Source organism: Cryptotermes secundus, unplaced genomic scaffold (genome assembly GCF_002891405.2).
Source record: "Cryptotermes secundus unplaced genomic scaffold, Csec_1.0 scaffold599, whole genome shotgun sequence".
NCBI lineage: Eukaryota > Metazoa > Arthropoda > Insecta > Blattodea > Kalotermitidae > Cryptotermes > Cryptotermes secundus.
Genome location: NW_019730109.1, coordinates 1,737,331 through 1,751,971, shown reverse-complemented (window position 1 = coordinate 1,751,971; position 14,641 = coordinate 1,737,331). Strand labels below are relative to the sequence as shown.

Here is a 14,641-nt window from a genome sequence, read left to right as displayed (position 1 = left end):
CATAGAAACACACAAGCCCATATTCAAAACGATACACAAAACCTATACAAACTAATGGTACCTCCCTCTCCCCACTACCCATCCCCCCCTACACTCACCAACATAACACACAGCACACAATACACGCAGTAAAGATAAGCAGCGGCCACACACAGGGAGCCTACACAGAGTAAGTACAAATAACAATATAAACACATAAGAAAACATAACATACGTAAGATAGTAATACAAATATTTGTATATTACAGATAACAGTGCTGAAAACAAGAAGTAGCCGCTGCAGCACTACAGACATAGGGCGAGAAACCCTGAGAATTTTAATTTTTAAAAGAATTTTAAATTAGAACTGAAGATTTTAAAAGTCCCGGTTCATAATATCAAAATTGATGAGTGTAGGCAACAAAGATAATGCATAAAGCAGACAGATATCAGCGAAGTAGATTCTGATAAATCGAAACCTGTTGGTAATGATGAAAAGAACAATTGTGAAGACTTATGGTTTTAAATTTTAAACTAGATGCGGTGTAACAGCTACGTAAGTGCATACATTGGCCGTTTGCGGCCGAAACATGTAGTGTAGAAGAGGGCAAGACAAAGAACTACAACAAATTGTTGCGCTTGGGACGGTGTTTATGTCATATATCAGATATTAAAGAAATCAGATATGAAGGTGTGGACTGGAATCATCAGGTTCAGGCCTGGAACTAGTGGTGGACTCTTGTGAACACAGTAATGAACCATCAGATTGTATATAAAAGGTAAATTTCTTGACTAACCAAATGACTATAGCTTTCTCAGGAAAGATCTCCACAGGGTTGATAGCCACATGTTTTTTGGGGAATAAATGAAATTTACTTTCTTTCACCATCATGATATCTAACACCTTCCACATTTTACTTGTCTTTCACATCTTAAATATTATACTGTCATTGAAAATCAAATTCAAATATAAATGCAGGAGCCCTAACGTAGTTATAAACTCATATGTTCAGGCGTAATTTCAGTACGTAATATTAAACTGTTATATAGAACAAATGAAAAAGAAATGTTGAATTTTAGAAGTTTTCTGTATTCAAAGCATCAAGGAGAAAGAGAATCCAATAGCACACAATGAGGACTTGGTTCTCAAAGTTTTGTAATGAAGACAAATTTAAATGTGTCTTGCCTCTTGCAGGTCTATGCTCATTGAAATGGTAATTCAGTTCCTGCCACGCTCAATCTATTGCTTTTTGAGTCACACACACTTACCAGCCCCCAAATTCTGGCTTTCAACTTTTCCAGACTGGTCATATCTTTTAAACCTGTGTAGTTTTTCACATAATCTGAAAAGTAAAAATCCATTGGGGTTAGATTTCATGTTCTTGCTTCAGTGACTATGACGAGCATGTTCTTCTGGTGGTAATGTCACATAGTTTGGTAGAATTCCAGTTATATTTCAGAGGAAGATACTGTCTTCACTTTCAGGGATGAGGAATAAGCCAAGCAAGAAACCAGCAAGCCTACTTCTATGTACCATTACAACTCTGTAAACCATACTTTTCAGTGGGATTAGATTGGGAGAGTGAAGTGGCCAAGAAATCAGTCCTAGTCTCCAAATCCATCTATCTGTTCAACCTTTCATGAATAATGCAACCTAAATGTGGGGGTTCACCACCTAACTGTTGGAAAATGTGGTCAAGATCTTTGATTTGAGGCATAACATAGCTCCCTAGTATATCAAAGATTCCATTATTTGTTATGGTTAGTATTACTGGTCCATCATCTAGTATTCTAAAAACTAGAAAACAACGTTTTGGAAACTGGATCTGTTTCCATCCTCAGGTGAGGGGAAAATTCTGAGTGTTATATACCATTGTCAGAACCCTTCAGAATCTAATTATTATGGTTAGTTCTTTGAAAAGTGAAAGACTAGGTACTAAACCTTCAGCACAAAAACTGTGGGTTTCTTCTGCATTGGCATTTCTATGGAATTCACTGTACTTGGCACTCATACCTGATATGTAGATAATGGGAAGTGAACTTCATCAAGAACCTGCAAGAGAAAAGAAGCATTGTTCCTGTTTCTTAGTTGTTAACATATCATAAAGCTTGCTGCTACAGATATTCTACATGTTAAAACCTCTTCCAATCCTAACCATACATTCTATGTTGTATGGAATGCATAGGATGCTAGGATGTCTAGGATGCCAAGATATTTATTGGGCAGTGAGTTTGGAAGGTGTTTAATATCACACCATCTTCATGACTTCAAGGCATATTTTACACAGGCAAGAACAGTCACTTCAAAGCAACAAAGCACTTTTGTTCATGTGCTCCATTTCATACACCAACTTGTATACCTACAAAAATGCATGTATGAATAGAATACATGCCCACATAATTTCTCTAAGGATCTATACAATACTCATAGCAACACAGTCCAGAAACATTCCACAAGAATATCATATACCACCACCCACTTGGGGTTACAGATAATAGTGATCGCACTGATGAATAATTTATGTCAATTAGCCCCATATGTTAAGGCATATTCAAAGATTTCACTGAAGGTTGTTGTCAAAAATGTAGGGTGTAAAAGGAAATGTACCAGACATATACAGAATTTGTTTTCCTTCAACAGTCACACTGACTTACAAAACAAGACAATGATAAATGTAGGCTCTGTGAAGCAGCACCAGCAAGAAAGAAACTATGTCTCAGTAAGAGAGCTGTAGTACTTTGAAGCATCCAATGAATCAAACAACCTCACAGAGAGCACTTGAAGTACACAGAAATGTCAATCTTATTGTCTATCCATCTCACAAAACTGCATCATAATGTGTATCAAAAATGTTTTCCATTTCAAGATAAAAAAGCTTGGCACAGCTTCTCACATATATAACTAAAACCATTGCGAAGTTCCTGCTTCATGTTCAGAATTCAGAACCACTGTAATGGAGCAACGAGGGTGTTGATGTTATAAAAATAAATTCCTTATACAGAACGAGGACAGCCAGTGGTGTGCACAGTATGAAGCAGCATACATTAACATACATATACACCATACCACTTCATAATCAACACACAGATCATGGTTTTCATGGAAAAACTCATCTATTCAATAAAATTCATTGTAGAAAATTATATCAATTTTGTGACCCTAATATTAAGCCCAAAAGAAAGATATCTCAATTAAAAGTAAAAATAAAACCAAATTATAATAAACATGGCTAAAAAAAACAGAATGAGAAAGCTACAGTAAGTTAAACTAAAATGCGGTGACACATGAAAATCATCGAAACATGTAACTTTCTAGTTACATTTTTCTTTAACTGAGGTATTTTATAACCTGCCTGCACCAAAATATTACCACTTGCCTGTTCCAAAATAATTTAACATTGAATATACTACACCACACAGAATATCATAGCACACTTAGTCAGCTATCAGTTATCTCTTCCCAAATGTGTGATCTATCTTGACTGCCACCAAATCTTCACATCATACTGAGTCAAATTATTTCATACTTCTGCCTCCAAACACAGAAATAGCCAGTTCTCTATCTTGCAGAATATGATATTTTTAACCCCTTTTGGTCCATTTAACATCAGATGCCTACTTGGGGCTCTGAACAAGAATATGAACAGCTCCCATCATCTCTTGAATACATAGTGATACTAACTCCAAATCCTACCACTCTACCATCAATTATGTCATTACAGGCCACTAAAAATTTGAAAACATTATACTGCCTGAATGCACAACAGGGCCAATGGAGGGAAAGTAACAGTAGTGGGCCCAGTATGCCTGTCAATTGGAAAGGGTTCAAATATTGGTGCCATATATTTTTACACATACAACTGCAACAGGAGTGTCCCATGGGTGGAAGAATGTTTGAAAACAAGTGAAGAAAGAAATGTCTTTTTAGAACAGTAATCTCATGCTCTTATATTAAGTATTTCAGTATAAACTAAGTGGGAGAGATAAGCAACATGGCTTATAATATCACATACAGCTAAAGGACTGAAACTTGGATAAACCCTACAACTTTTAAACCATCCATGATGAAACAAAAGCTCCTGCATAACATTATTTATTTCCATGAAGTACTGGAAGTGTTCTCCCAGTTACTCTCTTATACTCTAGGAAAACTGCCTCAACAAGTGCTTTCCTGCTGTAAAAATAAAAAAAGCAATAATGCATACTGGACTAAGCTGAATAAATTCCTGACTGAATTAAAACTAGATTGGAAAGGGTGTGCTCCATAATGTAGTATAAAAATTACCAGCAGCATTCTTTGATGTTTAAGCTTATTTAAAAATGGGAACAGTGAAATGAAATATAACAGTGATAGACTCCCATACTAAATTCAGACAAAATCTGTGGAAGGGTTTACAGGATACGTGGAAAATTCCACCCAGTACCTTATGAAAACTAAATTTTATTATGAATCAATAAGACTGTAAACTGTAACTGCCTGGCAACTTTTGGTGGAGGTCTTCCATATTGTATTTCAATAAAATCTGTGAAACAGTTCGTGTCATACATGAAGAAGAAGTCCTTATGCAAACTACGCTTCATTACTGATCAATTTAACTATAAACTGGAATTATCACACAACTTTTTCTAAAGTCACCTGTACTTAATTTAAATAAACCCTGCTTAAGAGTGTCTGTGATATGTAGAAAAAGTCTGTTTATGACCTTATTCAAATCAGATTTTGTTATGGATCAGTACGGCTGAAAACAGATTTGCCCAACAACTTTTAGTGAAAGTCTCCCATCTGTACAATGGTCTATACCAGAGGTTCCCAAACTTTTTGGTATGATGCCCCCTCTCCCAGTTTCTTTTATTGAAATAAATGTGATACTCTGCACTCAAATTTATACTTTTCCTTATGATCAACTAATTCATAATTAGTACCATACCAAAAAGGTAAAGTTTTCCTTGTGCTTAACTAATTAAGCACTATGCCATGAAGGTATATGGGGGAGTGGATGTACAGATCTTCGTTTTCTTGACATCGCACTAGCTGGAGGTGAGTGGTCAGCTTCATGACTCTGCTGCTTTAGCCCTGGGGAAAATGTCCTGGCACCCATTGGATAGGAGGTCGGGTGGACCCCAGAGCCAGTCTGAATCACACAGAGAAGAGAAAATTCTTGACCCTACAGGGACTCAGACTGAGACCCCTCAGTCATCCAGCCCATAGCTAGTTGCTATACCGACTATTCTGTGCCAGCTCCTGTACCATAATACCAAACTCTTAGTAAAAAAAAACTTGGAATTTTTAAAATTAAAATGCAGCATGGTGCTCTTTATTTGGAGATGAAAAATGATGACAAATGTTGAAACCTTATTGCTCTAACATCGTCTACATCTTGATTAAGAGTTCTGAAGGGGCCAGGATAGTGTAGTTGGTATAGTGACTGGCTATGGACTGGACGACTGAGGGATTGGAGTTCAAGTCCCAGTAGGATCAAGGATTTTCTCTTCATCCTGTCACCCAGAGCAGCCCTGGGGTTCACCCAACCTCCTATACAATGGGTACCAGGGGATCTTTCCCTGGGGGTAAAGAGACCAGGCATGAAGCTGATCACTCACCTCCAGCTAGTGCCATGGTGAAGAAAATGTGGATCTATATATCTACTCCCCCATGGTGTAATGCTTAATTAGTTAAGCACAGGGATAACTGTACCTTCAAGAATTCTGACAGGTGCCTAAGGAAAAGACGATTAAAGGCAACCAAAATCAAGCATTTCAGCTGAATATGACATTCAAAATAATTTTTTCTCACAGTCTCACACTCCCCTCTGCAGCTTGGGAACCTCTGGTCTATGCACTGCTACTAGGACACACACAAACAAACATGACCTCCACATAAGGCATCTTTTTCTACTTTGTAAAGAATGACTAATAAGCACAGATTGTCCTGAAATTGTAAACCTACATTTCTAGTGCATATGACAGATCAAACATAGGTACCAGTTCTATTATATGCCATTTGCAATGTACTGAAACCTTTTCAGTGTCCACATAATATGTCACCACATGCAAGTATTGCAAAATCTGACTGCCAAATCTATGCCTCGTTGGAAATTAATTTCAACTTTCATATATACAAAATAAATGAGTAAGACGCTCAGTCGTATACTTTACATTGCATCATGACATTACAACAGTATTGAAATCACTGTGTTCAATAATCTTGGTAAGTTAAAATGGTACAGTACATCCAATATTATCATTTGCTTACATGAATATGATAAAAGAACATGAAAAGAAAAAAACAAACAATAATTTAACCTATTTTCAAATCAGAAAAGATAGCAAAAACAATAACAGATTTAAAAGAAGCATGTACAGTTTTTTCCAGTAAAAAAGATTTGAAATAGACTTAATATTTCATCCAGTACATTAGTTATAATCATATGAACTGAGATATAACCATATATAATTCCAATTACCTGTGATTCTTGGAAAGAACTTCTTCTTGACAAAAATGGAGAGACAACATACTCATTCCAAGACTCTGAATCTTTCTTGTATCTGCTTACCATAACAAAAAAGCAAAGACAGTAGAACCCTCATTAATATTCCTTGAATTAAGGGTTTCTCTCATCTAAAGTTAAATTTCAACAATCTGTGTCCATTTAAGTTTTTCTCAGTTTGGTGTTCAAATCTTCTGCTCCCAAAATAAAACCCTAAATGGGGGTTTCACTGTACTGAATGCAATTAAGATGTGGTACCAACTAACACATTCCTGAAGGCAGCCCAGGCAAGGAAACTACACCTATTCTTGTCAAATACAGAGTAAAATATAAAGATACACACGACCCATAACACAATAAATAAGTCAATTTTTATATCTTAGGAAACTGTCATTATTTTAAAACAAAACATGGAATGCAAAGCATCAAAATGGGAAATATGGGGATAAGGTGGGATGGACTGTTTGGAGAGGGATGAGGTAAACAATTGGAGGGACAGTATGACCATGTTGGCACTTGGTAATCGCTTAACCACACAAATCTTGAGTTCTATTTGTTTTCCTATCCATGACCTGTACATAGATGTCATTCATGCATACATGGCATACACACAGACTCACTCATGCACCTGAATATGAACCAGAAAGAATACAAACTAGTTAACTACTCAGTCTTATTATATCAATACGGCCGTTAAGCCTAGTTCAACTTGGATGATCTAGTAAGTTAACGATGTGGTTTATTAATGGAGTGAATGAAGAAAGCCGATGTCACTGATTCCATGCGCTTTGTCCAACATCCAAACACAATTCACTGTCGGTAGGTCTGTGCACCTAGCATAGCACTGCTTGGCGTCACATAATCCCCAATCATCAAGCTGTTATTCACTGGGTAATGGGAAGTGTTCCCCAAAACAAGCTGATGGGTTTGCTGAAAAAATAACAATAGTGAAGGATGATGCTGGAGAAGTGAAATTGGATGCATTTTGAAGTATATTACAAATGCAATAAATAGTAGTTATGAGTTAATTATTGTTAATAAATATTTTTTCATTAACCTTCTCATTTTAAATACTTATTTGGAGGCACTGGATTTCAGAATGCGTGAAAATATGTTGATGCTGTGGTCTGAACTTACAGAAGGATAATGACAATGTAGGCTCATAAGAGTTCAATAACAGTTATTTTCTGAAATAACATGTAATTATATACTTATATAAACTGTATATGTCTAACAACTGCTGCTAATATAGTTCATTTATGAAGTGATTTCATTACCATTCAAAATTACAAATGCATCCAAAAAATAACTACAGAACAATATGTACTTTATACTGAAGTGGCTAAGTTATCCCTAACACACAATAATAGTACGTTAACTCTTTTCCTTTGGTATTCATGGCAGGTGTTTAATGTATACTTTGGGCCTTCAGGAATGTGTATTGTCATCTGTTGATGGTTTTTGATTTGAGAAAATATTTCAGCTGCCACTTTCAGAGTTAACTCTTACTGCCCCTACTGGCTAAATTGCTACGTCGGTTTGAAGGCTCGGCCAGTAGTGCAGTCCTCTGTCATCATCCACTGCTTTTGTTGATATTCCAGGCTGTTCGTTGGCGATATGCAAATGGCTCTTTTTCTCAGGGTTGTTAACAGATGATTGGGTGGTGCGGTCTTGGTGTGGAGTTTTCAAATGGGCAGGTTCAGTGAGCAAGGTTGCGCACTATCTCAGAACGAAGCACTATAACTGTAGCGGAGTTTCTGAAGCCAATGTATCATATCTCTTTTACAGACACTTTACTTAACTCTTACCCATATCCCCCTTCACAATCACATATAACACAGGTACAAATAAACGTGCTAAAACAATTGGAAGTACTGATCTTGTCCTTTCATGCCATGGCTGTCGAATCTAACTTCACCCTGTAAAAACTACAGTTCAATTGTCCCTGTACTGGAACCAACTTTCACTTGCCCCAAAGGGGTTCATATCTTTCCCCTGAAGACAGCTACATCTGAATCTACTGTTCTGTTTTTTGGGCTTGGCACAGAGGTCAGATTCCATCGACCAGGTAACTGTTGTTGTATAGTTGCTTATTTTGTGGTCACTGCTTAGCAATGGGTCTACATGCCACAATATTTACATATGTAACCCAAATTTAATCTGCTCTTATTTTCTTCATAATCCTATTTTGATTTTAGGTCTTCCATGTGGTCTCTTTGCTTCAGAAGTTCATACAAAAAATCCTGAACTGAATGGTAGCAAGCATTCCCAAAATTTAATCATCATCATCTACAAAGATTAGGTCTTCGGGCCCACTCCAGTGCCAGGGTTAGTTGAAATGATCCCTCTCTCTTCTTCCTTTTGGGTAGTAGTCAAACAGCTTTCAAGGAATTTGGTCAGTTGGCATTCTTAAATAGTTTTATTGATATTCATTTGTTCATTCATGTAGATTGAATATACTGTCACGTGATTTCAGTGACTACAGACAGTGGTTGGACTGGTAATCGGATTTACTGAACTCTTACAACTCGTAACTACAAGTGAGGATTATGCTCACATCATTCTACAAACTTCACAGATCACTAGGTCTTCTCAGTCTGTTACAGTTTTCACTAGTCATGGCTTCGTAGTTGCTTCCAACAGTGGCCATTATCCTCCCTCTGGATTCCCGAACTGCCCTCTGGCCTCAGCTATCAGCTTCTCACAGCAATAGCTCACAACACCTGAACGCCAGTGGTTATCTAACTAAGTCATTAACTGGCTGACTTATAACATCTCGGCAAGGACCACACAGAAAACATCATTCCTACGTTGTTATTACTAGCATCCAATAGAGCTTCTGTTTGTTTATGGTATTATGTTTTCATCCAATAAATCATCATCAGTACAAGCCAGAAGTTAAATGTCCCACTCAGCTTCAATCCCTCCTACATTTCTTAGCCTCCCTGATGGTGTATTTTAAAGGAAATTTGAAAAAAGTATCTTCTTATTCAGAACATTCTGAATAGGAAATGTAAAGTTGTCCCTAAGCTTAATTAAGAACTATGCCATGAAGACATATGGGGGAGAGGAACCATAGCTCCACCATTCTTGACCTCGGTGCTAGATGGAAGAGTGGTCAGCTTCACACTCCTGCTGCTTTATCCCCAGGGAAAGACCCCTTGGTATCAATTGGATAGGAGGTTGAGTGGGCCCCAGAGTCTGGACACTGTGGAGAAGATAAAAATCTTGCGCTGCCGGGAATCGAACTGGGGCCATCCACATCAAAGCACGTTGCTATACCGACTGACCTGGCCCAACTACCTGAATAGGAGATGTGGCAGACATATTTTTATCCCTACAGCTTTTAATATGGGCTTCATTTACATATTTTAATAGGCTTAACCAGTTTCATAAATACACCACAATCAATCAGAATACTGTGCAACGCTTTTCTCCCATCTGAAACACGCTTCTTTTAAATCAATAAATAGGTGATCTACTGCTCCATTACTTCTCCAGTACTTAAAAATGCAGAACACAGTCTTCAAACTCAGCTTCAAGCAACTGATAAATACAGTTGGCTTTTTTGTTTCATGCTGTTGGCTAACAGCTTTCATGACAGATGCCACATTTATTACAGAAAAATAAATTGCCTTCCAGAGAGAGAAAATGGTTAAGAGCATTTACACCACTGTGGAAAAACGATATATTAGTAATATTTACAAATTAAATCTCTGCACACATAACAGAACCTATTTGGATGGTTGACACAATTAAGCAGCATTCCAGCATGAAACAGTATGCATAAAATCATACAAAACGATTGAACATTTACAAGTCACTAGCAATTATGAAAACCATGAATATAATACATGGGATTCAGTGAGCAAATCTAAATGACTGACAAATGACAAGTAAGTTGTATGAAGAAACCTAGCAAGTATGTACATGTCCTAAACATGGTAAGGAAAGCAGAGGCATGCTGAACCTTAAATAAGCAGAAGAGCAGTGAGCAGCAGACTCCCTTCCCCTCCCCATTATAATCTAAATCCTACATAGTTTAATTTGTGTCATTCAAAAACTGTGGGTGACTGCAAAATTCTGTTTTCAGGTTTGTAATCAGTGTAACAAAATACATATGGGTCACTCAAAAATCATCTGTGTGACAAAAACTAAGGTGGGCAGTTTTACAGCTGCTGTTGTCATAAAGAATATAAAGTACCCATAAATGCCCTTCTAAAAAAATAAACTAATGGTCATAGTGTATTTTAGAGCACAGTCTTGGCACTAATCTGGAGAAAACAGAACCTCAAATTAACCTATTATCAATCATGATTTGAAATGTAGAAAAGTTATGAAGCTGAGCTATAAATGCCACATATAATATTTGACGATACCTATTAAAACAAAGTAAATTTTGTGACGTACTGATTTAACATAGAGTGCAGCTGCCATTATAACAGAGATAATGACAAAACTTTATTCTGTGTAATTTAAAGTCATGCCCAAATGAAATATGTAAACGAATAAAAATTTCAATAACTCATTGCTGTTGCTTAATAAATAAAATGGATTTCTCTCAATAGAAGTGAAATCAAGCTATAAATACAATACAAAATGTGCTGATTTTAATCATAACAGAGTAATTTAAAGCAGCTGACACTTCTAACACCACAGCCCATCATGCATTTCTATTTCAGTTCAGCTGAATTCACTCTGTACTTATCCATCAAGTTTCTTTCTCGTGACTTCATGATAAAGTTTCTGTATAATACCTTATTTCTCTACTACACATATTCAGCTCATGATTATCTCTCTAATTATTAAGTTTAAAAGTTTGAAATATATGGTTCTTGGAACTATTTTAGGTCCAACACAAAAATAAAATTCAATGTAGGACTGTCATTCTGTGAAAGTTAACTCACAGCACCTGAAAAAACTGCTTTCACATTTAAAACCCATACTCTGTATACAGAGTACAAAATGTTCTACCCAAATCCATCCAATGTGATAAAATCCACATATATTTACACTCCATTCTTACCAGCTACCATGTTTATAACAGTCAGTCCATCCAGCCAGCCAGCCAGCCACCCACCCATCCATCTAAGGGCTGCAGAGCCCTTTGTTGGACCTTGACTGCTTTTTCTGTTTTTTTTATCTTTTTACACAGTTGGTATAACTATTTGGACAGGGAATCAGCCCATTGCAAGGCTTCTACCTGCACAAAGGACAGCACAAACACAGAATAAATGCACACAAACATCCATGCCTCAAGTAGGAATCGAACCCACCATCCCAGTGTTTGAGCAGGCGGAGTTCACACCTTAGACTGCACAGCTACTGTGATTGGGAACTATTTATTCACCTTTGTCCAAGTTTAAGTTTGCAAAAAAAGTTACTTATGTGCACACTTACAGGTGAAGTAAAGAGTGTTGGTGAGATTCCCCCTCCTATCAACTGCGCTGCCTGCGTTGAAGTTGCTGTACCAGGACCCACTCTCTGCCGCCCTGTGCTCGTGATGGAGCCAGGGTGTATGTTAGGCTGATTTCCTGTATCATCATGATAACAAGCTTCGGGTGATCCACCACCAAACCCTTCCAAAAACCATGCTGTCACCATGCACAAAAAGCAATCAATTATACAGTCTGCAAGTGTGTCATCCAGAAACCAAAACAACACACTTTTCTTTCACGTACTGATTTGAAGGTTCCAAAACTGCACGCTTGAAAATGCTAATTTAATGGAATACATTTCAAATCCACTGTTAATAGATTCTTTATAGCTTGTGCTGACAACATGATTTATAATTATTTATGTACAACGAAATGTAAAACAAACAGTCTACTGAGCACCGATTCCAGTGCGTAACTGAAGAGAAACAAACACAAAATTCAGAAAACTTCACTACACTCTCACTTTGTTTCACATTTAAATGTCTCAATCTGTCAATATGAAAAGATTCACCATTCATTATTATCACATGTTAACAACTGAAATTGAATACATGATCTTATATAAAATGAATGTGAATTTAGATAATACATTGGAGAGTCAGGAAAGTGTGTCTTAAGAATTCTGTACTTGTTTCTGTGTTCAAAAATTGTGGTCAGAGCTAATAAATTATTATTAAAAACATGTTTGGCACATATTACATTTCCATTCTGAATATACCACTGATCCCAAGTCCATGAGGTATTATCTACATGTAAAAATTATGCACAAATGTGTGAAGTATGACAATTTTAGATTAAAATAACTTTAATTTATCTGTGAATATATATTCAAAGAACTTCTTTTCAAAAATTATGTTACAATGTTATCTAGCTAGAACTAATGTCATGAATGGGTCAATATAATCCCGGAGATTTGGCGCAAATGTGTTGCATGCAAGTCCCACCCTAAGTGATGACAACTCACATGCTTGTCACTGCAGTCTCAATGGTTTGTGTGTACCTGAACAGGCTGACATTGTCATTTAAGTTTCCTCTCACTAGACTGGCATTCAAATTGAAGTTTACATTATTTGTTCATGTTCTTAGTTAGTTAGTTATTTAGAGAGGGTGAGTTTCCCCATGCACTGTGACCAGTTTTTTTATCTATTGTGCTTCCCTCTATGATATTCTACCAGTCTCTATACCCTACCGATAAATGGTGCGTACCATCAGTCCCACCGAGCAAGCGAGTTCGGCCACTTGCTTAGCGGTATCTATAATGCTTCCCCTATCTATCAGAGGCCTTAGAGACTATTGTTGGGCGGGAAACGTCCTGGAATTTGGTTCAGTGATCCCCTTTTGGGATATGAGGTTCTTTTACGTGCCGTAAAGTTATGACATGGGACACACAGCTTAAAGTCCCTCCCGGAGGACTTGTTCCCTGAATTTTTCCGCCCTTAAAAATTCGACGACCTCCGCCGGGTATTTGAACCCGCATACCACGAGTTATGAGGTGGGAATGTTACCTATAGACTACGGAGGCCGCTGTTCATGTTCTTAGTTTTTATCCTAATGCTTTTCTAAATCTACAAACCACGGGGATAAAACTGATGATTACTGTAATTCAGTTCAGGGTTCTTCAAGACTAGAACTACTGTAATGTGCTACAGTAACAACATACAAGGAAAATGCAATTTCAAGTCTGTCAGAAATAACATTTAGCAATGCTGACAATGACTTCACCAATTCCAGCAAAAGTGAAAGCAAAAGTCTACCTTAAATCATGTTTTGTCAGATGAATCACCAACTATGAAAAACACTGATTCTACTGGTACACCTGGGCTGGAATTTTTGGTGGTATAGACTCTATAATCTTCGACAATGACAACTTCTATGAATTGATGGTAAGGGACATATGATTATTCTGTAGTTCTGTCTGGAGCACAAGAGCAATCAATAATCAGCGACTGGAAATATATTACCATAACAGAAATTAAAGTATTTTTGGATCTTCAATTTCACATGGATACAATCAAAACTCCTGATTTCCAGGATTGGAAAACTGATGTGTTGTTCAAAATGGAATGTTTTCTTTGCATGTAAATGTGAATCATTTTCTTTTCATTCTTCAATGCCTCCTTTCCGTAACAATTCCAAAACCCGAAGAATTAATTCGTGATCACTGATCAGTGAAGAAAATGCCTCTATTAGAGCTGTTCCACAGTCTCCATGACAGCAATACCCTAGGAAGTAAACTTCACTGGATAGATAGACTGGTTTACAAACAGTGTATCAAAGGTAAGGTATAAAGGTATAAAGTTGCACATGCTGAGAGAACACAATGGTATGATACTGCGACATGACCCAATGGTTTAACAAGAGATGTCATCTTTGCTAGGCAATGGCACAGCAAATACACTATTATGTCAATGAACAAGAGAGAGGTTGCTAGGCAATGAATAAACACACAACAGAAGAAATGTTAGGGAGGGTGCTTTTTGTGAGATCCATGTCAAAGCTAAAACAAGCATGAACCAGACAAAAAAAAAAATGACAAAATCTTCCCTGCATGCATGCAGGCAGGCTCACATACCTCCACTGTAGTCCTGAGAGTCATAGGAGGTGACAGAAAGGGAACCCAGTGCCTGGGGGTATAACTGGTCCACCTTGTTCCTGGAAGATATAAATCTGGGAATCTGGGCCTCCAGGTTGGGGGAGTCTTCAATCTAAGAGAGTAAAGTATGGTTATGATTCACA

At 37.2% G+C, this 14,641-nt stretch overlaps 1 protein-coding gene across 4 annotated transcripts in view; it reads right to left on the bottom strand.

The window, feature by feature from the left end:
- Nucleotides 1-5,605: 5,605 nt before the first annotated feature.
- Nucleotides 5,606-14,641, bottom strand: part of LOC111866177 (histone-arginine methyltransferase CARMER) — a 102,268-nt gene continuing 93,232 nt past the window's right edge. For 2 of the 4 annotated variants that reach the window (XM_023854864.2, XM_033752145.1), the window contains exons 11-12: nucleotides 11,868-12,061; nucleotides 5,606-7,397 (exon numbers count right to left, since the gene is read on the bottom strand). In XM_023854864.2, coding sequence (XP_023710632.1) covers nucleotides 7,278-7,397; nucleotides 11,868-12,061 — 314 coding nt within the window. In that variant the 3' untranslated portion in view covers nucleotides 5,606-7,277. The remainder of the gene's footprint in view (nucleotides 7,398-11,867; nucleotides 12,062-14,641) is intronic. The other 2 variants (XM_023854865.2, XM_023854867.2) reach the window with 1 other exon arrangement.